Here is a 27,973-nt window from a genome sequence, read left to right on the forward strand (position 1 = left end):
GGCGGAGGGGGGTGGAGTCAGTGCGAAAAGGGCGGGGAACGAGTCCGGGGACGCGATGGGTGTGAAGCTGGAGGTGTTCCGGGTGGGTGTCGCGTGGGGGGCACTCAGGAGGACCACCCCGGCAGTCGCTGCCTCGCACCTCCAAGCTTGGGGAGGCTCCTGGTGGCCCTCTGAGGCCCGGGGCGAAGGCTCCCCGTGGGGGCCTCTTGTGGTGGAGGCCCCCCCCGCCACAGCCACAGCCACGTATCTCCTTCCCTGGAGCCCTGCAGTGTTGCCCACACACGCGTGAAGTGCCAGCTGACACCTGCTGTGGGCACCTGTGAGGAGGCCTCCTTCCTCTCCCCGGACTCAGTGCCCCACAGCTGCGACTCTGGGCACTCTCCTGTGCTCCTTCGCGCTCCAGGAGTCCAGGATGGGGAAGCAGCCCAGAGAGTTGTCAGTGGCTGCCTCCTTTTGTCCCTGTCCCTCAAAGATCAAGCATTCATCTGGAGCAGGGGTGCCCAAACCCCAGCCCTGGGGCCACTTGCGGCCCTCAGGGAGCCCCCAGTCTCCAATGAGCCTCTGGCCCTCTGGAGATTTGTTGGAGCCCACACTGGCCCAACGCAACTGCTCTCAGAGTGAGGGTGTCTGTTTGACCTCTCGCATGAACTGTGGGATGAGGGCTCCCTCCACTGCTTGTTGTTTCATGTCTGTGATGCAGTAGCAGCAGCAAAGGAAAGGCCAGCCTTGCTTTGTGCAAGTCCTTTTATAGACCTTGAGCAAGACCTTCATTCATATATATGTTCATCATTAATATATTCATTTATGTAAACTTATGTAAATTTATTCAAATTTTAAATGTAAATTAATTCTTTTTTTCCCCCAGCCCCCAACACAGTGTCAGAGAGATGATGTGGCCCTACTGCCAAAAACTTGGACACCCCTGATCTGCAGCATTCCTTTTCTGCCACATTGCTAACCCAATCCTATGCACGTCTACTCAGAAGTGTCCCATTAGAGTCAATGGCATCTACTCCCATAAAAGTGTGAATGGGATTGGGCTGTGTGTCTTCCTGACCTCTAGGTAAAGGGGGTGCTGGGCACAGGACTCCTGTCATTGTGGGCCACTTTGGGCAGAATCTAAAGAAAGTTTTGCGTCTCCTTGGTTGGGTTTAACCAACACACTCCTGTTTGCATCTGACTCTTCTTTTTCCTCCTTCGCTTGCAGATGATGCTGTATCTGTCTTTTCCAGTCGCCATGTTCTGGATTTCAAATCAGGCAGAATATTTTGAAGAATATGTCATCAAACGGAAGGTTAGTCTTGAAGTTAAAGAAGGGAGAACCGTATAATCATGCTGGGGTGACCGGATGTCCCCATTTTCCAGAGCATGTCCTCTTCTTTAGCCTTGTGTCCTGGAAAAGAACTTCAGTGTCCTCCTTTTCCCTGTGAGCAGGCCCCTGGAGGCAGCTCATAACTTTCTTGTAATTAATAAATTATACTTAATATAGTTTTACATTTAATAACATAAGAACATAAGAACAGCCCCACTGGATCAGGCCATAGGCCCATCTAGTCCAGCTTCCTGTATCTCACAGCGGCCCACCAAATGCCCCAGGGAGTACACCAGATAACAAGAGACCTCATCCTGGTGCCCTCCCCTACGTCTGGCATTCTGACTTAACCCATTCGTAAAATCAGGAGGTTGCGCATACTCATCATGGTAACATAGTGTTTAAACCACATGAAATCAATATATGTTTTTAGCTTTTATTTTGTCATGTCCTATATCTTTTGGATGTCCTACATTTTTTCAGACATCGTACGTTTTGGGGTGCCTTGTCCTCTTTTGCAGTTATGGTGTCTGGCCACCATGAATCAAGTGCAGTGGTTTCCAAACCATTCCTGAGCCACATTGCCTTTTTTTGGTTTGTTTTTGAAATCTTTGGTCAGTTCCCTACCTGACCAGCCTATGCACATCATGGCCAACGTGACTTGCATTGAGAGGTGGTTGTAGGGAGCAGCAAACAGATTCTCAATGTCTTTCATACCAAGTCTGTCTTTCAGGCTACAAAACAGGAAGCGTAGGACATAGTGGGAGCCCATGAAACAGGGAAATGCTGTATTTTTATATTAAGTGGACAGAGACTAGTGACACAGGGATACTGGCTCTCCCTCATTATAATTTTTTCCCCTAAGCGTGATGCATGCTGAACATTGCATCTCCTTCAAAGTCTTTATATGTGTGGTGCTGCAAAGAATCAGATAAGGTACTTTAAAAACTTACTTTCAAATATTTCTGGAGTTGAGAGGATTAATCACACATTATGGGAAATCTCTAATATGCTGGCAATTTTTAAAAATACTGGTCAGGAATATGTGTAAAACAAGCAATAATCCTAGCAGATATATTGGGCGCTTTTTGCTCCTGGTGTGGTTCCCTAAATAGTACCCCATGTGCTTTTTTCAATTGGAGAAAAAAGTTTCCTTTACTGTTAGTGAAAACTTTTTTTAAAATTAAAATAGCACACAAGGGACAATTGAAATCAGAATCATGTTAGGAGTACAGTCCTGAAGCCCCACTCCCCCGCCATGGGTCCACCACATCTCATGGCTTTAGCTGCCATTTCAAAAAAGCTGCTAACCAACTATCAGGCCACTTTAGAGATTTTCTGTAATGAGCAGTTAATCATTTCCCAGGGAATATTTTAAAATCTTCACAGCTTAAACCATTCGGTTCTATGCAGCACTGCTTATAAGGAAATTTTGATGTGGTAGGTATGGTTTATAATTTGACTTATAGTGGTGAAATAAAACTGAAAAGGGATGAACACCCAAAAAGCAACAATTGAAATAATGGAGGAAAGGGCTGGTGAAGAAAAAAAAAAAGTTCAAGATGTATAATAAAAGGCAGGCCTTGTATGGCACAGCTTATTTTAAAATCATTACATATCTACTCTTTTCAGTGTTTGTTTTTTGTTTTGTTTCTGGTAGGGGGTGTACCACTGCTGTTTTCAGTGGCACAGGCAAAACCCTCTCTCAGTGATGCATTTAGTGGGACAGATCTGTACTAGATGTTAAGGAAGAGCTTTCTGTTCCAGATGCTGTATGTTATGTTCTCTCTGCATTTAGAATTAAGTGGGAAAACCATCATAAGCGAAATTGATCATTTTGCTAGTTTCCTTTAAAAAAAAAATTATGTGTTATGCACATGGCATGGCCTGTTCTCTTGCGCCAGCTGGATTTCTTTTTTGCTGGTAGCTTTCGTGCCAGTCATCAGATCTTTGATCATTTGATACAGTAAAATCAGATGGCGTGGACTAATCTGTCTGGGCGCAGAACATAACTTTCAAGTCATGTTATCTTGAATAATGTAATTCTGTTGTTGATCCTTTTGTTGCAGAGGGAGATCTATCCACCTGACGATGATTACCGGGTAAATATGTTACAGCTATGAATATTATGTATGACTGAGAGCCTGGGTGACAGTAGTTCATTAGCAACAGTAGTTTAAGGGCACAATCCTAACCCCTTATGTCAGTGCTTTCCAGCACTGACATAAGGGCAATGCAGCTCTGAGGTAAGGGAAAAAACATTCCCTTACTTTGAGGAGGCCTCTGTGAATGACACCCAACTGCAGGATGCAGCACATGCCCCATTGGCACCGCTATGCCAGTGCTGGAAAGTACTGACTTAAGGGGTCAGGATTGCGCCCTAAGTGACTTTGTGTGAATGATAAAATTGACACAGCGTTTCAGTTGCTGGTCTGGTTTGATATTAAGGGTCCAACTACCTGTGAAGTGCAGGTACATATGACTTTCCCCTCATTTTTTAAAAAGCAGCTGCAGGAGGCTGGAATGTTGAGGACAAGACTGCCAGGTAGCGAGGAGGTGCTTTACCCTTTTCCTTAAAATTGCCTTTATTGTATGCAGTATGCCTATAAGGTGATTATTCTGTGTGCTCTCCAGCATTATGTGTGACTAGTGACCCCTGGGCTTAGGACACGTGTAGGTGCGGCCAAATAGATTCTTTTGTATTAATATTTGGGGGTAAGGTAAAACCAAACAGATATTGTGCCTTGGAGCTTATCTGTGAGAGAATCTGAGAGCCCTTCCCTCAGAGATACATTAGGATCAAGCAAGAACAGATATGTGGTGAAGCTGTTGCTTTTGTCTTCTCCAGAGAAAGGAACTGGAAGACTTCAAAGAGCGAATGAGGAAGATGAAAGAGGAGCAGCTACTGCAGGCAGCTAAGGAGTAATGCTGTGGTATTCCCCTTCATCATATGCTTGTCGGGCAGAAGATGCACTTTTAAGAACACTGTCTTCACTATCTACTTCTTTCTGCTGGCTTGATTGTGTTCAAATGCCACTCCTAAAGACTCTGTCGATTGTGGGGTAAAGAGAATTGCAATACAGTACCACTGTATTCCTTGTAATAATTCCCTTGTAATGATGCCTTTTAAGGCATTACAGCTCTTCTGGAGTAGGATGCGGCCAAAAGGGAAATGACTGTAGCCTTTTTTAAAACAAGGGGCTGATCTTCTGCCTCTTGTTCCCATGCCACCATTGATCTTTGTCCTTGGCTGGGCTGAAGGTAGCTGGTCTCGTTTGAATCACTTTTCAATAAAAAATGCTAAACCTCATTATAGCTTCCAGGCATCCTAATGTCTTCAGAGTTGTATACTGTGTTTCATTTGCTCATCTTGGGTTGATGTTCAGGCTATTTTTGCCCCCAGGTAACAAAAGCATCCCTACAAGTCTTACTGTCTCTTGTTGAGAGGAAGAAACTAGAACTACATCTGGACCATGATGGTTGCATTTTTAACTTTATGCTTGGTGCATGTGAGAGAGAAACTCCAACATGAGATTTTTTTTTTTTGTGACTTCATAGGTACTATTTTGAGAACAAATTTCACTGCTCTGTCATACATACGAGGGTCGCCCAGAAAGTAATGCACCACATTTTTTTTCTTCAACAATTATTTATTGAACACAATGAAACTTACACACAAGAAAGAATGATGTTTCTTCTACACTCCCTATTTTTCCACGTAATCTCCGTCCAGTTCTATGGCCTTCCTCCAGCAAGACACAAGGGCATGTATGCCCTGTTGGTACCACTCCTTGTTCTGGTCACGAAGCCATTTCTGCACTGTGCGAATCACCTCTTCGTCATCCTCAAAATGTCTTCCGCGAATGGCATCCTTTAATGGCCCAGACAAGTGGAAGTCTGAGGGAGCTAGGTCAGGGCTGTAGGGTGGATGGGGTAACACAGTCCAACCCTGTTTAGTGATGTGTTCCAAAGTCCTCAAACTTGTGTGAGGCCAAGCGTTATCATGTTGAATCAAACATTCACCTGGGTTGTTATGGCGCCGAAGTCGCTGGAAGCGCTTCTTGAGTTTGGTTAATGACTTCACATAAGCTTCAGAATTAATGGTGCTGCCTCTTGGCATCACATCAATGAGTATGACGTCCTCACAGTCCCAAAACACAGTGATCATGACCTTACCGGCGGAAGCAGTTGCTTTGAATTTTTTCTTCTGTGGAGATTGAGGATGACGCCATTCCATCGACTCGTTTTGTTTCGGGCTCAAAATGGTGAACCCAGGTTTCATCACCTGTCACAATCCTGGACAAGAAGGCTTCCCCCTCATCTTCAAAATGTTTCAGCAACTCAGAAGAAATGTTTTTTCTGAGAGATTTGTGGTCCACCGTAAGACAGCGCGGAACCCATCGTGCACACACTTTTGAGTAATCAAGAGCATGGATGATTGCATCCACACTTCCTTTGCTGATTGACAGCTTCAGTGCCAACTGCCTAGTCATTATGCGTCGGTCCTCGCGAATGAGCACATCAGCAAGCTGCGTCTTGTCAGGTGTGACAGCCGTGGATGGCCGCCCCGAACGCTGCAAATCTTGAAGCTCTGCTGAACCACCTTCTAATGGCCTCACCCTCTGTGCCCAGCGACTAACCGTACTTCTGTTGACTGCAGATTCTCCATAAACTGTACACAAATGTTTGTGAATGTTCCCAACAGTTTCTTTCTCCGCAGTGAGAAATTCAATGACGACACGCTGCTTGTACATCACTTACAGACACCATTTCGAAACACTGCTGCAGCTACGCTATCTGTCTGAAGAAACCAAAAATTTGTGTGCGCACTCCTGAAAATTCAAAGAATGTATATCTAAAGTTTCGCATTCGTACCATTACTGTAGGCTGAGAAAAAAAATGTGGTGTATTACTTTCTGGGTGACCCTCTTCAGCACTGGTTCAAATCCTTAAGGCTTTGAGGATTTAAGGATTTCTTAAGACTGCAGATTTGAGTTGGACTGGAGAAGATCCACCTCGCTAAAGCACTTACTGATTGGTGCTGTGATGTAACAAAACTTCATTCCCCCCCCTTCAAAAGGCATTGGAATACTTTCACAATTCTTTTAAAAATGTTTACAAACTTTTTAAACAAAAATAAGGCATTTTAAAATGTAAATAAAAGGCGGACAACCTGCCTGGAATATGGGAGGGAAGGGAAGGTTAGTGGCTGGAATACTTCACCATGGGCATATGCCATGGAAATTGTGAAGCTAGGAGAGTGTTGGGTTCTCACTGTCAGTGAGAACTGCTCTGTACTGTGACTACTCTTTTTACTTTAGTCCTATTGTTGCTGTTTGTGATTTTAACTACATCTTCTTCCAAGGACTATATAATTCTAGCAATCCTCCTGCCCATTTACCCAGTGCTTGTGCTGTTTTACGTGGTTCAAATGTACTGGAAGCTAGACTATGTTCTCAAAATCCACACTTTAGGAAGTATTTTCCTGTGTTCTGTTCTTGCAGAATGTTTTCCTGTGCCATAAATAATCATCCATCATATATCTAGTTCTAAGAAAGTTTGTTTTATTGCAAGTGTACATTGAGGCAGAGCGAAAGGAAGTCAATAAGAGGGACAGAAACATGTAGTGGGAGGGAAGTTATAGGCAAACTGGAATTTTGGATGGGAAGCCCATGTATCCCATGGCTAATAGTGCATGTATTTGATGGATTTGAGAGAAGAGGTATGTGTAAAGGTGGTAGTTCTTGAGGGAGGTGACATTATGATAGGTTTTGATGAAGTCAAGATGGGAGAAGCTCAAGGAATTTGGTATCTTGGGAGAAGATGGAGAAACACTGGTCATCAAAGGTGATGGTAGATTAGGCCCCTAGATCTAGGGTGGGGTGTTTGTCATAGTGAGGTTACAATGAAGACTGCCAGATCTCAGTGAATGGTAGATGTGTAGGATTTGGAGGTCATATGGATCTGGGTCTCTAGGATGAAGTGCTAGGATCCTGGGCACTGGCAGGTTTGGAGGATGGATTTTTTACTTTGCCTGTAACAGCTTCCAGCTGCTTGCCATGAATGCGGGCGATGAAAGAGAAGTAATCATCTATAGGTGTGATAGGGGCAACTGGGATATCTGAAGCAGCTCCTTCTGGTGAGGCCAAGGTCTTGCCCTCCTGTTGAAGCAAACAGACAGGTCAGATTTGTCCCTTAACATTTCTTATTCTATCAACTGGCATCTTAAGAATGATCCTAATACTCCACTTGAGTGAACATTACCTATTTCCTTCTGTACATCAGATTACAATCACTTTGTGCATTAAATAGCATCTAATTTCCCACTCTAGTCCTTCTTCTGTGGCTCTTTGATACCACACTTTCCTACTGATAGCTCCTGGCACCAGGTAAACCATAGCCTTCCAATTGTTTGTCCTCATAAGGGCATGAGACTCCAGCCCAGTGTTCCAAGTTACATTACATCCTAACTATTTGGGAAAGGTAAAATTACAAGTATATTGAAAGAAGTTTTAGAGCAGGGGTTCTTAATCCTTTTATGATTGCAGACCTGCAATGGATTGACCAAAATACCCCCATACCACCAGACTGTAAAAAATCATGATTATCACTATTATGTAAGATGTGAATAGCTTAGTTTTACTTTACATATGGATAACTCAGAACAGAATGCCCCAATCCAAATTGATAATGGTAATAGTTAATAATCTAACAATTTTTTTGTTTATAAAAACAATTTTTTTAAAAAAATTGTTCAGAGATTCAGAGAACCCACCATTTGGTCCCCATACCCCCAAGCGGTTTGGATAGCCCTGGTTAAGAATCCCTGTTTTAGAGGTTCAAGGCTGGGTAAAAGATGAAAGGGACTACTATTGGCTACTACATAGAAAGAAAAAATGCAAACTTCGGGCCTGGTTCTAGCTAACCTTCCAGTGCCCATGCAGCCATGCATGAGCTGCATCCTGTGGGGAGAGGGGGCTAGTCATGGAGGCCTCCTCAAGGTCGCATTGCAGCTACATCAGCGCTGGAAAGTTGGATAAGTTTGGGCCCTTAGTCTGTACTTTAATTTTGAAGGTAAGCTTCCTTACCAGTTTGCATTAGCTACAGTGATCATCTTTGCTGATTTGACAGGTACCAGGCTGCTTTTGTTGATGATAATACCTAGTTAGGGGATATATAAACTGTAAAAGGGAGGTTGTTAATCCTGGTCTGGTGTGTGTCTAGAAAGGAGAATTACCTTTTTACATGTAAACTGTGTGTACACCAAGAGTATCTTTTTAACTGGACACTGATTCTTTTTAACTTCATCAACTTAAGGGCTACTGGTTTGTGGTGTGCCTCAATCTTAGGGGAATTGTAGTGGAGAGATGTTACACTCCTTCTGTAAATATTTTGCCATTCCAGAATGTATCTAGATGCCACCCAGCTTTAGTCTGAGCTTTTCCCCTCCCAGATGTTAATGAGAATTTATTATTATTCTGTAGTCTTTAGGAATCTTTAAGTATTTGTTAGATTTAACAAAATCGTATTTTCCCTAATATTTTCCAAAAGGCATCTCAGGAACTCTTCTACTGAACCTGCAGAATACAAGAAAGGTTGATGAATTTTGATATAGCAAAATAGTTCTGATTATCCAGAAACAGTGCTCACGTTTCCTGTCACTGCTGTTGGTCATGGGGTCATAGTTCAGTAGAAGAGTTCCTGCTTTGCATGGAGAAGGTCTCAGGTTCCAGGATTTTTAGGAAGTCCAGTGAAGCACCCTAGCTTAAAACTCTGGAGAGCCACTGCCGGTCAGTGCCAATGATACTGAGCTAGGTGGACCATTGACTTGGTATGAGACAACTTACATGTCCATATGCCAACATTTCAAGTGGTAGCTATGGAATCATCTGCCACAAGGGGGTTCATCTTAACCCTAACCTCATTGCTTGGCTTTAGCTGTAGAATTTGTCCTTCTCAGAACACCTGTTCTGTATGGAGAGGAGGACCTCTAAATGTTCCTGGGTGAATCTGAATGAAATTATAATTGTACAATTGTGAAATTGTACTGTTTTCCCAATTTAAGATGACTTGGGGGCGGTTGTCTTGTGGCAGACGGCCACATTATGTCTTTTTTCTTTATTCCTTTAGCATGAGATGGCAGAGTAGAGAGGTGGCAGTTCTGAAGAGGATGGGCCTCTTCAGAAAAGTGAGATCAGCATTTATCTATGATGCAGCCACAAAGTCTTTGCAGGTAGCTTTGCATCTGCTGGGAAGTGCTAGATCCAGCTCAGCTCCAAACATGTAAATTCTTGGAAAATGAAGCAACCCAATTTGTGCTTTGACTTGGCCTGTAATTCTCTACATATATACCTAAGCATAAGCACCACTGAATACAGTGGAACTTACTTCTGAGTAAACATGTTTCATCTTGTGCTGTTAGGTACCTAAGAGCAATGCTAAACTGAGTCCATTGCATTTGGCAATTTGCATTTGCATTTTTTTCTGTGCCTATATTTCTACTTTCTTAGTAAAAATAAATGTTTACATATTCCTATAGTTTTGGCCTCAAGTGGTCTTCAGTATACACTACACCTCTAAGCTAACATTACTGGGTTAAACTATGTATGAGGTGCGTTTATATAAAGGTGGCCTGAGATAGCTGGATGATCTCAGTACTCAAGGAGTAAAAGAGACAGACAAGCAGAGTAATGACCCCTGCTTGTTTAGCCTTCCTAACTTGAAATATAGAAGGTTGGTAGTGACAACCTTCACTGATTTGAGATTAGTTCAGACTCTGCCTATTCCTATCTTCTTGGGAGTTCAAGAGATCAGCCCTCATTCAGTCACAGACACTACTTAACAATATTTCAATTGCATTTTAATAGGCTATTTTTCTTTCTTTCTTTTTTTTTAAAGGGGCTGACACCTTTTTCTACTCATACCCTGGAGACAAGATTTTAAATGCAAATAACCAGATAAAATAAACATGGCTGCTAAAATTGAACCCTGCTGTGTTTATATCTTTTGAAGATTTTTATCCAACCTTCGTCGCAGAGTTGCAAAGCAACTAATCAGCACATCATATTGATGTGGATGCCACATGTTGGACAAATGCCACAGCACTTCAGTCACATAGGTGAGGAGTACACTGTGCAATTATATTTTTGGAGATGAATTTCAATTATTGTGACCTATGGACAAGGTGCTTGTACTCAGGGGTGTAGCATACTACCAGTTTGTTCAACCATTCATCATTATTCATAACATTCAGTGGAAGAGGATGCAAGAGGTGATTCATAGCATGACAAGAGAGGGAGTGGTCTCAGTCATCTTGAAGGAGACAGCTGTAAGAGAGCTCCTAAAGAAACCCTGAGTCCCAAAGGTTGTTGTAATGATTTGCTGATCACAAATCTTCCTTTCCGGGCCAGGTGCTTCACTGTGTGGTTTTAATAACTCCAGGCATTCTTGGATGAAACCAAAGATCCATCTCTGTTTTCCAGCACAGGTTTGACACTGAAACCATCTTCATTGCTCTATTTAATGTCCTGCACTGGGCAAAGGATAGGGAGAGTGTGTCCCTACTAATTCTCCTAGACCCCTCAGCTGCTTTCACTACTACTGACAGAAGCTTTCTGAACTTGTTGTCAAGGACAAGAAATGGTAAGGGTCAATGCTTCACTGGTTCTATTCCTACCTGACAAAATGGCACTGAAGGAATATTGTTCTGCCCCATGGTAGTTATGCTGTGAGTGTGTACAGGATCCTCATACTGATGACACCCAGCTCCATTTGTCATTTTCATCAAATTCAGGAGAGCAGCAGACATACCAAATGGGTGTCTGATCTCACAGACAGAGTGAATGAGGTAGAGGTACTGTTGGCTAGGTAGACTGACTCTGAGGTGGTGGTCAGTCTGTTCTGGATGGGGTTGTACTCACCCTGAAAAATCAAGCTGGTGGTGTGGGATTGCTCTTAATGCTCAAATGCCATCTTTGGCACAGCAGTGTATTTCTTCACTAACTGAGGCTAGTGTGCAAGCTGTGGTCCTGGACTGAAAGAACCAGGCTACTGTTACCCATACCCTGGTAACAGATTATTACTAATGTGTAGGGCTGCCTTGAAGAGGTGGGGAGAAAGCCCTGTCCTAGAGGGTGTAGTAGTTCTAAGTGTTAGACCTGGAAGATTCAGATTCAAATCCCTGCTCAGCCATGAAGTTTCCTGAATGACCTTGAGCCAGTCACTCTCTCTCTCAGCTTCACCTACCTAGGACAAAAGCAACCATGTACACCATTCTGAGCTTCTTGGACCACTTTCTCCCGCATGTACTGTCTGTTTGCGAAAAGCATCACTAGAATTCTTTCTCCAGGTCTTACCACCATCATAAGTAAGGCAGGTGGTAACTGGGAAATTGGTCTTTGCAAAAGTGACTCTAGAATGCTCTCCCCAAGGCTGTTCACCTGGCACCCAGTTTAATGGGTTTTAGGTGCTAAACTGAGACTTATGTTTGCCTGAACTTTTAGTGATTAGGACATTTGGCTTTCACTGGTTTTGGCTATTACTGGTTTTGCTTTTTTCTTGCTGTTATGTTGTTTGATCAATTTTCAGAATATTTTAAAATTTCATGTTTTTAACTGAACTGTAAAGCTTCTCTGAAATATTTAATTATAAGTTGGGGTTAGAAATTAAAATACAGAGTTATTGCAATTAAATGTATTTCACTGTAAGTTGATATTACAGAAGTTTCTACAGTCTGTTGGTGCACAGCACGTCTTCTTTGTGTGTTTATTAATTGATTCTGTTGCCAGTTTTACTTATGTTTACATGACTTGAGAAAGGATGGCACTCTTGTTGGTTGAGAGGAAAAGGGATTCAGGTTCAGTATAGCTGCTGAAGCTTCTGGGAGCTGGGGGGGGGAAACACCCAGTCTGACCTCCCTTCATTCACAATGGGTCTGGTTGTTTGTCATAGTCTAATGCTTCTCCAGTAACAGAATTTGAAGTTATGTTATCCGGCAATGGATATATCTGTAAGTAGATTGGGAGATAGGGGATTTATGTGACCTAAACACAGTGTCCATAGCATCTGATTAGATTTATCTCCAGAATCAGAGTGACCATCCTACACATGGCAATTGGGTTTTCTGCTTTCTGCTTGGATATGGATTATCTAAATGACAAAGCCAGAACCATAACTCAGTAAGAAGCCCATTTCTGCCAATGGACACAATCCACTGTGTGTGTAAGACTATTGATTTCAATGGGCACCTAACTCCATGTTGGTCTGCAGCCAATATATGTGTGATTGCACTGTTTGTTCCAGTGGGCATCTTTGTATAATAACCATATGGTTAGCTAGTGGGTGCATCCAGGGCTCCTTATTCCCATGTATCATAATGCTACAATTATCCTAACTGCTCACATGCATAATGTGCACATGTCATGTGTATGCATGCATACATTCTCTTTTCATGTATTTCTGGTTATATTTACGCTGTAAATATGCATTCAGTGGAGCCGTGAGTAAACAACTTCTTTCTACAAGTTGTTCTTGTAGAACAAGAGGCTTCTTTAACAAGCCTCTGCCTCTCTTTGTCTTTTATTGATAGCAGTCAGCTGGGTGAAGGAGATTTCATGGGGTGATACCCAAAAGGGCGTCTGCTGCTCACTCTATTCTGCTCCCCCCATCACCAAATAGGAAAATATTTCCAACAGCAGCTGTATTCCTTGGATGGAAGGGGGCTAGGCAGTAAGTGAGTGGCTAGTTGTCACATAGCCTTTGAGAAGCTTCAGTGGATTCTGACTTCTTATTGGCCGATGACTGAGAGCCCGGTATAAAGAATTACTCCATTTTGGGAGGGTGCTCTTTGTCTTTTCCATTCTCATCATGGACACCTATCTGGCCAGATGTGGTGAGGAAGGATAAAGACCTGTCCAGATTGGGCTAAGAGGTACCTACCTGGTTGAGTGATAGGAACCAGTAAGTTAGCTTTCATTATTTTTCTTCTCTGTATTCTGTATATACTCATGCTAAAGTGCCTGTCCTTTTGTTCTTTTACAAGCAATCCTATTTAAAATCCTAAAAATAAACCAATTATATCCTTGCTGTGTTTCATTGAGCACTGGAGAGAGAGTGTGTATGGGCTTGGCTGTTTTGCCTGCCACCAATACACTGTTCTAGACCAGCTGCTTGCACCCTTGGCTCTTGCCAGTTGCAGAGTGCAGGGAGGGAGCAAGAGCTGTGTGGGCCCATAGACCCAGCTTACTCTGGGAGCTGGAGAGTCTGGCCATTCTAAAGTGCTGACACATGGATTCCGACAAGGGCTGTTCCCTTGATAAAGCCAGTTAGCTGATGTTAATGTTAATTAGTGAACCCGGAGTAGAAAACTGTGTACTCAGCTGGTTTATACGCAAGAACTGTGCCCAACTGTATCTGAGACAGCTTGCCAGGGATGGGAACTTGAGTCAAATGACTCAAGTTCAAGTTGCAAAACGTGTTTTTTGCTGACTTGTGTAGACTGGAGTCACCTGCGTGGATGACTCTGGCATTGACTCAGGTTTGAGGCCACTGACTTGGCCCTTGGTCCCCACATGTGTAGACTCGAGTCTGTCTGTGCTTGCTTACTTTTTTTGCAGCGTGAAAGACCTTGTGGGGCCATCATTCAGACCTGGTGAGCAGCAGGGAAGTTCCATCCAGGAGGCAGGGAAGGGTTAATGTTTTGCTTTTGCATCGAGTGGGGGGGGGGGGGGAGGTCCAACAGGCTCTCTTTTCCATTTCTGAAGGTCATTGGAGGAAGGATGGGTGGTCTGATCTTTTTCTTTGTAGGAGGAGGAGCCCAAGGGGGTTTTTGCCCTACAATTGGCTGGAGAAGCCCGGGGGGGGGGAGGCAGGGAAGCTGGGGAGGAGATGGTTCATAGAGATCACACTTTCCGAATGCATGACTCCTTTTGGCCTTGTTGTTACTTGCAAGGAGAAAGCCTCACTGAACAACTGGTGAATATGGGACTACTTCTGAGTGGAGCTGCAAAGGATTGGGTCATACTGGTAAGTCTCCCAGCTGCTGTGCACGACCATCCTCCCTCTTGCAGCTTTTGTCCCTGCTCTCATGCAGTACTTCCCACTTCCTCTCACCTTACTTTCAGATGGGATGGGGATATCAGGGGAGTGGTTAAAGAGAATTCCAACACACACACACACACACACACACACACACACACACACAGAGCCTGGTAGCAGCTCCATTTTTTAACATGGCATCGCAGCTGACTTTTTAAAGGGAAAGACTCATGACTCAAGCCTTTTCAAGTCTCGGAAAGTCCACCTGTTAGGACTTGTTTTTGTGTTAAGTTGCCAGGAGCGGAGACTCGTGACTTAAGTCAAGCCGTGCTTGACTTGCCCATCCCGGCATCTTGCTATTTTAGATTGGTTTGGGAACAGAAGAAACCCCTTTGGAATCAGTAGCCATGACTCTGTGAATACATTATATGAATTCAAGAGCTACAGTTATTTGGAGAACTAATTGGAAGTTGTGCCCAGGAGTGGAAGTTGTGCTGAGGAGTGAAGCGGTAAGCTGGGATTGCACCGCACAATAGTGGCTGAGAGGGGAATTAATGGGTTTATGACCCCGCCTCTAGGCTTTCACACTCTCATTTGCACATGTGTGTTATCCACTGCAATTTACTGGGGAATGTCACCTTCAACCTGCCATTTGTTTCTGCAAGAAGATAACATTGTGAAATATGCCAGTACTATTTTGCTGCAGTTGTAGGTATTGGGAAGCCAGTGGGTGCTCTTCCAGGAATGTGCAATTCCCCTTTCAGCCCACTCATTTTTCTTTCCAAGTTTATCACTCTAGACAGTGCTTTATATAATATCTATTTTATAATGCATGTAAACATCAAAAAAGAAGGATTGTTTATGAGTTTTCTATGTTCTGTTTTTTGTACAGCTATGATTTTCCTGCTAAGGGTGAGTGTGCCCAATGATCTCACCCAGTGCAGCAGGGAGCTTGGAGCAAGAGCTCTCAGAGGGGCGAGCATCTCCCTCCTTCCCATCATAGTGGGGGAATGATCTTTAAATGCAGAGTGGATGGTCATTCAGATCCTTCCATTGCTGTGTTTCACTGCTTACTTCCGAAAGGAAGCTCTGAGTACGTGGAATGTATTAAGGAAAAGTGATTTATATCTGAGACGTTACTTACTTTTCCGTACAGTGTGAACAAAACTTACTGTCAGTACTGCTCAATATCTCCAGGAGGAAGCCAGGATTCCAGGAGCATCCTACTGAATCCTTAACTATGTTGGTGAGCTGCTGAGATTACTTGGGAGGTGCAATTGATTGGGCTCTCTTTTCCTTTGTAATTGACAAACCACTACCTTCCTGTACCCTCCCCCATGCAATATGATGGTATGTTACCAGCAGTGTAGTTCCTCTTTTGCACCCCATCACTAAGGGATATTTGCTAAGGAAATGGACAAGGAGGAAACCAAATGAGCCTTTATTGGAAGGGTAGGCAATGTACAGAGAATGAGTGGGGCAGGTCCTGTAGGAATGGGGTGCGAGTGGGCGAGTGGTGGAGTGCTGTGCTTGGTGGCATCAGGCTGGTGTCTGGCTGCTGCTTTCCCTGACCAGGATTGGGGAGGTACTCATTTCTGCAAAGAAGAAGATAGGGCAGTGGTAGTACTGCAAAGGTGGGAGCATTTCCCTCTCCTGGAACTGCTGTACTAGACTCAGACAGACAGACAAGTACAAACATATACAGATTAAACACAGCCTAACACATGTTCCAAGAGGCTGTACGTGTTCCCTGTTCTCTAGTCATTGCTGATCTGCATTTTCCAGTGTGACCTGTCACCATCTACCGCAGTTCCTTGTTGTCCTGTGTTAGTGCTGGCTTCTCCACCTTGTTTCAAATATGTGCTGAAGAGAATGTACTAACATAGTTTTGCCTTTGTTCAAGACACCCTTCAACAGCCAATTCCTCCAAGTGCTGGACTTACCTATGTCAGAATGTCTCTTTGAATGTCACACTTTTTTCTGGAAAACATGGGGACCCATGGTGCATTAGTGAATTCTTGGTAAGGTCACAGTCTACATTAGGTCATAGGACAGCATTTCTCAGCCTTTTAAGGTCAAGCCATATCCTTTAGGTCTCCCCCCACACCAACCTATCACCAGCTATGAATATGCAGAGATCCCTGGACACCGTTCTGTGCCAACAAGCCTGCTACTATCTGTAAAGGCCTGTGGATTAAGGCATTAAAAGAGGAATATAACAGTATCTTTTTGGCTTCTCTTAAATCCCATACAAGATAGCATCGTTGTAAGTCAGGCTGGGATGCTCAAGGAAGAGGTTGATCACTGAAGATCCATAGATTCATCTATGGCTGGAGAAAGGAGAGGCTCTATTCGGCTCCAGATTCTCTCTCTGCTGCTGTTTTAGTTTATTTTATTGTTTAATTTATCTATGTACTGTAAGTGCTTTGTTGGTTTTCATGAAAAGTGGGATACAAATAATTAAAACAAGCAAATGGTTGCCTTCCAGGCTAGCTCTTCTGTTTCCTAGAGGTCTGGGGGGCATGGTAGGGGAAAGGCTAGATTTGCCATATTACTCCCTTTCCCCCTCTTCCCAGATTTGCTCATCCTCCATCTATTTTCTGCAGAATCCCACCTTTCATTTTCGTGACCCTAAGAAATGCACCTAGCTTTTCAGGACCTTTTTGCAAGGGCTGAATGCTCTCGCCTTGCACCTGTGTCTCAAAGTCAGGCCTAGCCCCAGGGTTTTAAGGCTTTGTAGAAAGTGCCAGCTTGAAGAAGCCTCTTGTGGACATGACAGGACACAGAACAGACAAGGCCTCATGTAGCTCCAGGCAGAAAACACAGGACAGACAAGCCCCCATGTAGCTACAGGCACAGGAAAGAAATAGAAATAAAGAGTTAACCAGTTGAACGAGTAGAATATTACAAGAGAGCCCGTAGCAGGGCATGGTTAGTGACAGTCTGTCAAAAAGACCCAACAAGTAAGGTTAATACGTGCATGGATGTGTTGTTAACTGAGTCACATAAAACAAAACAGTGAGTGTGTAGCTGGGAGGGGTTCCTTCCCCAGAAGCCTACTTTGCAGGCTGTATTTCCATAGCCAGAGGTCCCAGCTTCTACTTTCATGCAGGAAGAAAGTTATAATTGGGCACTTTGCCAAGCAAAGTTTGGAAAATACAGATGTGGAGATGGTTGAGACGGTTACCAAAGCATTTAAAGCATAGATGCACTGTGTGACTGATTAGCACACAGTGAGTCATTCAGATACTTTTCCTGGCAGTGATGGTGATGTTGTGGCTAATCCCAGCTTCCTGGTGCTTGTACTTGTTTAGTACACACAGTTGAAAATGTGCATTTGCTGTGAGCACATTACAGTGAATTCTATATGTATAAATAAAATTGAAGAGGATCGAGGGAGAGAGATCATGTGTACATGGAGGGTGACTTTTCCACAAATCACATTAAAAGGTACATTTGAGTTTTTTCTTGAGGTGTTTGTGTAGTATTACAAGAAAAGATAGAATGAGATTCATTGGACCTTGGCAGGCAGTGGTTACAGGTGTGGGCATTGGGACTGGAATCCCTAAGCACCATCTGGTTCTAGAGGGCATTGCCTTTACTTTTTAGAAGTTTGTTAAAAACCAAAATGGACATTTTCAGGAGGGGATGTACAGTACTATACACTGTATTGATCTGGGAGGCTCAAGTTCAATCTGAGCTCAGTCGAAGAATACAAGGTTGGTTGGCCCAATGCAAATAACTTTTAGACTGAATGTCCCAGTCTGAAAGTAACCTCTCTTGTAGGATTGTTGAAAAATAAAAAATAAAATGGGAAGACTCGTTGAAGATAAAAATACTATATAAATGGGGGTTGCAAAATCTTTAGGTCTAGAATCTTTGCCACCTCAGCAGTCCATGTTGCTTTATCCAGAGACCATTATAAAAAACCCCACCTGGAGATGCTAATGAATTTGGGAACTAGCAGATGATCTTGTTAGTAGAAAATAGTAGCTAATAATACTAGCAGCTGGGCTTTAAGAAGACTGAGACAAACTACAATATTTTAGTAAAAGAAAAAGTGGAACTTCAGTTGACAAGGGACAGCAATGCCCTCTAGTGGGCAGATTCAGGACTGCTTTTGCAAAACAATCCCTGCATAATGGCTGTACAAATTAAAGAGAAGACAATTTACGGAGGTCTTTTTTTAGGGTGTTGACTGTGGTATAAAAGTGTTTTGGGTTGTGTATCTTCATCCCACTGTTGTCTCTGATAAGTGCATGAAAACCCGTGCGGAGAAACATTAATGAAATTTTTGTCACAATGGCTTATTAGTTTTTTAAAACTTTTTTTAAATTTGACAAATGTCTTTGCTTCTTTTTTTGCTTCTTCATTCTTATCTTCATTTGATATTTTATACATGTTGTGTTTATGTGTTGTGCATCAGAAGGATCTACTGATAGATCTGTGGATCACTTGCTGTAGATCAGCAGGAGTTTGACTCACAATTTTTTTTTTTTTAAAAGAAAGTTCACCATTTGGATGAAAAAATCAGGAGTGAATTTCTGTGTGCGAAGACCAAGGTCAGTTCAGGTCCTGAAAGCAAATTGCTGGATTGAGTGTGTGCTCCAAGGCATCCTCTCCTTTCCTGTGAAATGTTTGGTCTGCCCTGAGCCACTATTTTGCACCTAGCTCTGGTTCGGGATTTCTGTAAAACAGCAGGTTGCTCCTGCTTGTCCCTTTATGCCAGCCCCTGCAGGGCTTTTACAGTGGTAAGACAATACAGGTTGAGTATCCCTAATGCTTAATGATTGCTTATCAGTAGCAGTTAAATTCAGAGTCAGGAATTATGGTAATGCCAAACGACAGATCGTCCACATGAGTGGCTGAGATAGTGACTGCTTTCTGATGGTTCAGTGTACACAAACCTTGTTTCATACTCAAAATTATTAAAAATATTGTATAAAATTACTTTCAGGCTAAGATGTATATGATACATACTTGAATTTTGTGTTCAGACTTAGGTTCCATCCCCAAGATATTTCATTATGTATATGCAAATATTTCAACATCTGGAAACATCTGGAAAACATCTGAAATCAAACCCCTCTGGTCCCAAGCTTTAAGAACATAAGAAGAGCCCTGCTGGATCAGGCCATAGGTCCATCAGTCCAGCTTCCTTTATCCCACAGGGCCCACCAAATGCCTCAGGGAGCACTCAAGACAACAAGATGCTGGCACCCTGTTGCCACTCCCTTGCATCTGGCATTCTAAGGTAACCTCCTTCTACAACCCATCGTGGCTTGTAACCTGTGATTGACTTTTACTCCACAAATCTGTCCAATTCCCTTTTAAAAGCATCTAGGCCAAGCGCCATCACCATCGCCTGCGGCAAGGAATTCCACAAATTCATTACACGCTGGGTAAAGAAATATTTTCTTTTGTTTGTTCTAACTCTCCCAACACTTACTTTTTAGTGGATGTCCCCTAGTTCTGGTATTAGAATTTTATTTCGATTAAGGATACTCAACCTGTGTGTGTGTGTGTGTGTGTGTAAAAATAAACATAGTTGTGGTTAGTGATGTTTCTTCTGTCTTCAGCTGCTATTGTATATTTTCATCATCCATGAGAAGTGGTGTCTGACATTGTAGACATGGGCTGTACTTGTACTGGCTCACCAATTAAGTTACTGTGTCTCCCAAGCCCCACATGCCCTCACCTTGGTGGCCCCAGAGGCTGGTTTGTTGCTGGCATTACGATCAGTGTTCTGGAAGCCTGGGAGGTAGTTGAAGCTGACACGTTGATCGTCCATCCGTCGGCTCTGTGTTTGTGCCAGCATTTCCATGAAGTTGTCCATCTCTGGTGGAGGACTGGGGCTATCCTCTGCCCAAAAAACAAGAATGTCCATTAGGGAAAGGCTTGAGAGAGCACAGGTCCAGGATTCTCTCCTTTCCTGAGAATTGTATGTCCTAAGCTCAAACCATTGTAATACCCCACTTGGCACTATTGATCCTCAGTCTAGTAATCAATATTTGGTGCTTTCCCCAGAAAGATATATGATTCTAACCCAAAGAGCACCCTGTCTTTTGTACAACATTGCACTGTGAAATCTTCCCTGATGCAGGAAGCGGCATTTGTTAAAATCCAGTTTAGAACAACTATAAGACCTGCTTACTAAACACAGTGTCTGAGCATTGGTATTTGAGTTTAGCAGTGAACCTCACAGGCCACATTTATAGCTGCTAAAAGTCCAGTTTCCATAACTGACTTCACTTTGCCCATTGTGATCTTTATACGTACATTCCCACCCTTTCAACTCTGATAGGATGACTGATGTGGTTCCACTGTCACAATGGGAGGCAGCAGGGCTATTCCTCTTACAAGTCTGAGTCACTACAGAGTCTGGGTCATACAAAGCTTCCTACATAGTTGCTGTCCAGGCCCATCTCCATTAACAGACCAGTTTCCCTGCTGTTTTATTATCTATGCTGTTTGTATTGCTGCTTTTACTGCTCTTGGATTTTATGTAGTCTATGTTATCATAGATACAGTACTTTTATTAAATTTTGTGCTGCTGCCTTATAGTCTTAATCTTTAGCTCTTAGCTTGCTGCTGCCTTATAGTATTTTTAGATGCTTATGGTTTGTTTTTGAATAATTTCTATGTAAGCCATCTTGTGCTTCCACATAAGTGATGAAATGAAATAAATGAGTCCAATTATCCCATCACTTGCACTAGGAGGGATCTTGACTGATTGTCTTATCTCTTTATTGGGGCAGCAAGAGGATACCCTCTGGTCTGTGTCTCCCTTCTAATCACCTCTTAAACCTTTGGTACAGCAACTTCCTTGTTCAACCAACATCCCAATTCCATATAAAAAAAGAGTGTCTACTTACAAGTTTTAGGCTCCATGAAGAAGTGGTTTTCCCACAGTGTGGCTTTTACATTTTTTACTAAGTCCCCTCTGGATTACCATTGGGCCTCTTGCTCAGCTGGGTCAGGTTTCTCCTGACTAGACTTTGGGCACAATCCTAACCAGGTCTACTCAGAAGTAAGTTCTATTTTGTTCAATGGGGCTTACTCTCAGGAAAGTGTGGTTAGGATTGGAGCCTTTCAGTGTTATGCTGGAGAACAGGGGCACAGAGTTCTTTATGATAGCCTGTGGATATGCCACACACTGAACTATCATGCTGGTTATCTCAGAGCCACCAATCACCACAATCCAGCTCTGGGTTGTAACAATCTCCACTTTTCTCAGTGCTGGAAACAACCAGTTCTGTTGTTCACACACTCCCTATATGCTAGATTAGAACTAGAGCCAGTAGCTTTGTGAGAATGTGGGCTTCCAAGAGAGAAGATGACTTCACTTAGAGCCCAAGCCTATCCTTTCCACCAAAAGGCGCATGCAGTATCCAGCCAGGGGGAGGGGGAGGGTGGGAAATCAGGAGGCTTTGGAGGGGGAAGGGGAATTATTTCCCCATACCCCTGTCTGTAAGTCTCCTGCTCATCAATGTGTCTCCTGGGATCTGTGCCAGCTTTTTAGCTGGCGCAGTTCCAAGGAGAAGAAAGGCAACAGGTGGATTTTAAAAAGAGGAGATGGGATCCAGAGTGCACCATTGCCCCATCCCACAGCTTCCCTGCTCCTGTTCCCACCCAGTTTTGCTCTCTCCCTACTCACCCCCACCACTGCTTTACCTGGCATGACATAAACAGGCAGCAGTGTTGCTGCACCTTTCAGCAGCATGCACAAAATGGCCACTGATGGAGTGCTGTACATGCCATCGGTAGCCTTTTGCAACAGCGCAAGTGCCTTCTGCTGTCACAATATGCGATGTCAAGCAGCCCAATCCTTAATAGGACTGGACTGATTCTGGGGGTAGATGGGGTCAAGAGCATTGCTAGATCTTGCAATGATGCAGTCATCAAAGAAGAAGTTCCTGGACCTTTTCCCCTTGGGAGTTGTAGCTTTCTTGCCTTGTCACCCCAGCCTTGGATAACTTACTCTTCTCAGGATCCGAGCTACTTTTGCTGTGCACAATCTGAATGTTGCAGCGCTGCTCATCCATGCGCCCTCCTTGTACATGACTCAGCAGATTGAAGAATCCCTCCTGTTCTGGGGAGCCTGACTGCAACAGAAGAGCAATGAATGAGACAGGGCCAGGCGCCATCCATCATCCTGGGCCTTCACTGGTTTTCCCTTCTGACAACAACATTAAAAGCACACCTGTATGGTTCTCCAATTTCCTGCAAATAACTCAGTAAGAACTGATAGGTGACACATATACATATGCCTCATGTGGGTTCAACTCCCCTTCTACATAGTGCTGAGTTGTGCATATATTTTTTTTAGTTCAGATGGTTCAGGGTCATGTCACATGTGCAGTTTCTCTCCTCTGTGGAATCTTCCTTCATCTGGCAGAGCTGGAATTTTAGCAGAGGTATAGAAGAGACTGTTTCCTCAGCCTCTTGGACATAATGTGTCAAAGGCATTGGTAGCATCCACACTACACCCTGCACTATGTACAGGCATGGCTACAGTATGAATGGCATTTTTATTCCAATAACACCACTTTAGCATTAATATAGTGCATTTTTGATGGTACAAAGCACCACACAGACTATCTCAATAATCCTTATACAATACCTCTCTAAGGTAAGCCAATATAATTATTTTCCATACTGCAAAGGCTGAGAGAGAGAGAGAGAGGAGTTTGCCTAAGGTTACTTAACAAGTTCCTGGCCAATGGAAAGACGGCTTACTGGGTCATAGCTTACACTCCAAACCAATAATACACTTAGCAGAGCCTTTGTGTTTGATATACAATCATTCAAAAATTCAAGCTTCAGAAAAGATGAATCACAAATGCTTAGAACGAGGGGGAAAAATGCATAAGTTGGGAAATAAATAAGAGACAGGGGGTCTTTTCTTCCATGTTGTTTGTTGAGGTTGGGGGTTTATGGTTTCTGTTATTCCCATCAATACACTGAAGACAAATGCCCAAAAAATAATCTGGATCTGCTTAACACTACAGGTCCAACCTTGTTATACACGGATTTTTTATACACAGATTTGGCTCAACACAAATGGCCACTGCAAATGAGAAGGAATGTGCTGATCTCTGGAGAAAAATAATTAAACATAATTTTTAATAAAATAAAAAAATGATCTCTGGAGCAGGGGAAAAAATGCATCCCTTTAACGTCATAGTTTAAAAACTGCTTTTCTTATATTGTAGAGAGACATGCAAGCGATCATTCCATTCTTCTGCTGAGCCAGGCAAAGGCAGGGGATCCTTTGCATTTCTAATTGCTGATTGCCTTTCTACATTTAGAAAAGCTGTTTTTAAACCACAATTGTAAAGGCACACACTTTTTTATTTTTTTAAACTCCTTTTATTTAACACATTTTATGATATCAGCAGGGAGTCCCAGAAGTAAACCCCAATGGATATCAAGGCAAGACCTTATTCCAATAGGAGCAATGAAGGGGCAAGAAACCTGAAGTGGGTCTTAAGATTTAAGACCCACTGATTTTTTATCCATGGATTTTTTTTATCCACTAGGGGTTCTGGAACAGAACTCCAGTGGATAACGAGGGACGACCTGTATTACTTTAAACTGGACAACATCTCAAACAGACACAGGATGTATTATCAAGTGGGTGTTATTTACCTCAGATAATGTTTTTGCTTTCTTAGGGCGCTATCCTAACCATAAATTAGGCTGGTGCAAGTTCTTTGAGCCAGCCTACGAGGGTCACAAACGTGCTGTAAAGCACGTTTACACCTCCTTGGGAGCAAGCTGTGCTAGCGCACAGAGGTGGACTGGCACACGGAGGCTGCATCCAGCCTCCATGGTGGCTTGCAGAGGAAGCCTTGCATCAGCCAAGCTCAGCCAACACAAGGCTCTGGGGTGGGTGAGGAGAACTCAGGAGGGAGGTGTTCCAGGGCGGGGGAGGGTGGGTGGAGGGTGGCCCCGGGGGCGGGTGGGTTGGTGGGCAGGCGGGGAGCAGGAGGCAGGGCTGGGATCTGGCTGTTATGCCAGATCCCAGCTCCCATTCCCAAGCAGCGCAGAGCAGCTTCAAGCCACTCCACTCTCCTCTGACTTGTGCCACCTTTGGAGGTGGTGCAAGTTTGAGGAGACCTATAGTTTGAGGCTTACCTGGGGATAAGGGGAAGAGTTTCCCATTACCTCTGGCTGAGCCACTTTGGCGCCCTCTCTTGTGCTGGATACAACGCAACCCTTCTGGTGCCTGTTCCAGCACAAGATAGAATTGCACTGTTAGCCTGCAATCCTATACAGATGTACTCGGGAGCAAGTCCCATTGAATTCAGTTAGATTTAATTCTGACCAGACATGCATAGCCACATGCTGTTAACTAGGCTACTGAAAAATGAAGACCGACTCTTCTCCTCTGGGAAAAAGACAGATCCTATGCAGGCTGCCAACCTACACATTGGAGAACATATGCACTTGGCAACTGTATGCACTTGTTTCCCCCCCTCCTCTAAATAGCACATGCAGAGGACCTGATTTGGATCAGAACTGCAGCATGGAGGGAAGAGGGGTCATGTTTACATGTTGTCAGACCCCACAGTATATAGAGCACTGTTTCTCAAACTGTGGGTTGCAGGCCAATTTCAGGTGGTTCCCCATTCATTTCAATGTTTCAGTTTTAGTATATTAGATTTCATGCCAACATAGTATGTGACTGCATTTGGGGAGATCTGTACTTTTAACAGGCTACAATGTATTCGCTTTTAACAATGATAGTCAATGGGGCTTACTCCTGGGTAAGTGTGGATAGAATTGCAGCCTAGGATTGTTAAAACTTTTTCCTGCTTGATGATGTCATTTCCAGCGGATACCAACTATCATTCTAAAAAGTGGGTCCTGGGCTAAAAAGTTTGAAAACCACTGTTATAAAGGATTCACTGCATGTTGAAACAGACACTTGTGGGTTCTGGCATATAAATTTGAGGTACATGTAATTCCAACACTGGAGTGAAGAAATTTGTTACTTGTAAAGCAGCCTTAGGGCGTAATCTGAAGGCACCCATGGGCCAACGCAAGTCCTTTGTGCCGGCCCAAGAGGGTCGCAAACGAGCCATAAGGCACGTTTGCACCTCCTCAAGAGGAAGCTGGGCTGGCGCTCCAAGAAGTGCTGGCCTGTGGAGGCTAACACAAGCCTCCACGCCGGCTTCCTCTCTCAGGCTTGCATCGGCCCAGCTGGGCCAACACAAGGACAAAAGGTAGGTGGGGAGGAGGCGGGAGGGAGGTGTTCCTGGGCAGAGGGAGGGCAGGTGGTCGGTGGCCCCAGGGGCAGGGAGCAGGAGGTGGGGCTGGGATCTGGCAGTTATGCTGGATCCCAACCCCCGTTCCCAGGGAGAACGGAGCAGCTTCAAGCTGCTCCGCTCTCCTTGGTCTTGTGCCACCTCAAGAGGTGGTGCTAGTTCAAGGAGACCAATAGGGACCAGCGGCCCTTACCCAGGGGTAAGCGGAAAAGTTTCCCCTTGCCTCTGACTGAGTCACTTATGGCCACAATCCTGCACTGGATACAGTGCAAGCCTGTTGGCTTGCCTGTTCCAGCGCAGGATAGGATTGTGTCCTTAGTCACTTAAACGCTTAATAAAGGTTAACCCATTTTTGCCTGGTCCACAGGTGTACACATTTGGTCCCTGTTGCGTATATACAACATTGGGCAGAAATGGCTTTAAAAAAAATTAAATGCTTAGGACAAAAAGAAGAACACCACCCTCTAATCTATATTTGTGCTTCAGGGGCAGCAACCCCCTCCCCTCCCATCCCACATCAGCTGAGTCTGACTAAAGCAGCACATTTTTGTTTGGAAAATTTGAAGATTGGAGCATCCGCCCACCTCTTTCTCTTGCTGCCCAGCCCATTAGTTAATTCACCACACTGCTAAACACTGAGGACACATTGCCAGGCACTCCCAATCCCTGATTATTATTTGCCTTCTTGTACTAGATTTGCAAGCTCTTTATGCAGCCTCCTCCGCTTCTCACACATAAAGTTCTTATTCACATTTCCCAAGCCTTTTTTAAAATTCTTCTCTTTGACAGAATCCAATCAAATGAAAACCTCCTTCAGGACTTCCCTAGATGGTGAAGTCCTGAAGGAGATGGTGACTTCCCTAAGTCCACCAAGTTGGTGAGCTAAGGGGTGAGCCAGGGGCCAAGCTCACAGCACAATCCTATGCATGTCTACTTGGAAGGAAGTTCCATTAAGTGGAACTTATTTACTTATGCACACTTTACTGGGGCTTACTCCCAGTAAAGTGTGCATAAGATTACAGTCTCACAACCCGATCCTGAGCTGCCTGGCACTCAGAGAAGCAGTGGTGCCAGAATGGCCTATGTGTGCTGGCCAGCTGCCAGTGTCTCCTCGGGGGAAGAGTACATTCATCCCCTTCCCAAGGTAAGGGTGCAGGCCCCGCAATGGGGCTCCAGTCTGCACTGGTTATTTTGCCAGCACAGAGTTGAGCAGCCCCGTGTCCTGCCTCCCTCCTAACCCGCTCCCTACCACTGCCCCACCCTTCCCCCGCCTTGGAACACTTCCACCCACCCCGGCAAACCTCTCAGCTGCCCGGAACTCTGGGCAGCTTGTGGCAGGCTTCCAGCTGGTGCTGGGCTCAGTGTGAACTGGTGCTGAGCTGGCGCCAGTGCTGACCTGGTGCTAAATCAGCCTTACTGCATGTTTGCAACACTCAGCGCCGCCATAGGGTTGGCCCTTGGAGCTTGGGATTGGGCTCTCAGTCTCTTAACTACTACACTGCATCCAAATTAGTATCCTCAGCTATTTCCTGCTTTTTCTTCACCTGTGGCAATGGTTACATTCCAGCCGCTCTGGCAGCATTTAAGAGGAAGATTCTTTCCCAGGTTCTTTATGGCTCTCCTGTCTGGTGTAAGGCTCTTAACTAATCACTGGAACACATACAAGCCTCCTTTTTGAGGAGGATTTTGGGTTTACCCAGGTGCGTTCTCTACTTGGTTTTGTGTCTTGAGGTAGGGTTCATTTGGTTGAAAACTACTGCATGGTTAAGACTATTGAAATTTTGGTTTAGGATATTATTTAACCCTACCTCCTCTGGCTTAACATACCAATTATTGCTGCATTCAGTCCTGCCTTTGGAGATTGCCAATCTTTTAACTAAACTTAAGTCAATAGGGCTGGACACTGCAAAGCTAGGCATGATTGGTCAAGATGCAGCATACAGGATTGTTAAAGAAAGAATTCTTGATATTGAATACCAAGAGCTGCTTAGTGCAGCCAAAAGCACATGCTCTCCACTCTGTTTCCATATTCCTGTCAGTTCTGGGAATCCGGCCTCCTTTTTTGTATCGTCTGGAGTGCCCACAGGTTTGGAGAGCTTTCATGCTTGTGAGATGCAATGCTCTTCCATCGGCCTTATTAACAGGCAGGTTCAGTGGCATTCCCCACGCAGAGAGGAATTGCACATGTGGTAGGGACTGTATAGAGACCCTAATACATACCTTCTTTTACTGCCCGCTACACGATGCTTCTCGGAAGAAATATCTAGGCCCATTGTTAGCTAGGATGCAGGGCTGGGAGGACTCAATCATGCTTCAGTCTCTCCTTTCCACACCTGAATCTGAGTCCCTAGAT

General features: G+C 44.1%; 2 protein-coding genes across 2 annotated transcripts in view; one reads left to right on the top strand and one right to left on the bottom strand.

Moving 5' to 3' along the window:
* Positions 1-12: 12 nt before the first annotated feature.
* Positions 13-4,622, top strand: PET100 (PET100 cytochrome c oxidase chaperone). The gene is made up of 4 exons (XM_066617014.1): positions 13-82; positions 1,208-1,294; positions 3,382-3,414; positions 4,161-4,622. The coding sequence occupies exons 1-4, from the start codon at positions 56-58 to the stop codon at positions 4,236-4,238; spliced, it is 225 nt and encodes a 74-aa protein (XP_066473111.1). The 5' UTR covers positions 13-55; the 3' UTR covers positions 4,239-4,622.
* A 2,662-nt stretch (positions 4,623-7,284) lies between these two features.
* Positions 7,285-27,973, bottom strand: part of PCP2 (Purkinje cell protein 2) — a 28,493-nt gene continuing 7,804 nt past the window's right edge. Inside the window, exons 2-4 of the mRNA XM_066612895.1 lie at positions 22,329-22,452; positions 20,046-20,209; positions 7,285-7,473 (exon numbers count right to left, since the gene is read on the bottom strand). Of these exons, the coding sequence (XP_066468992.1) occupies positions 7,285-7,473; positions 20,046-20,209; positions 22,329-22,452 (477 nt within the window). The remainder of the gene's footprint in view (positions 7,474-20,045; positions 20,210-22,328; positions 22,453-27,973) is intronic.

This window comes from Tiliqua scincoides, chromosome 2, assembly GCF_035046505.1.
Source record: "Tiliqua scincoides isolate rTilSci1 chromosome 2, rTilSci1.hap2, whole genome shotgun sequence".
NCBI lineage: Eukaryota > Metazoa > Chordata > Lepidosauria > Squamata > Scincidae > Tiliqua > Tiliqua scincoides.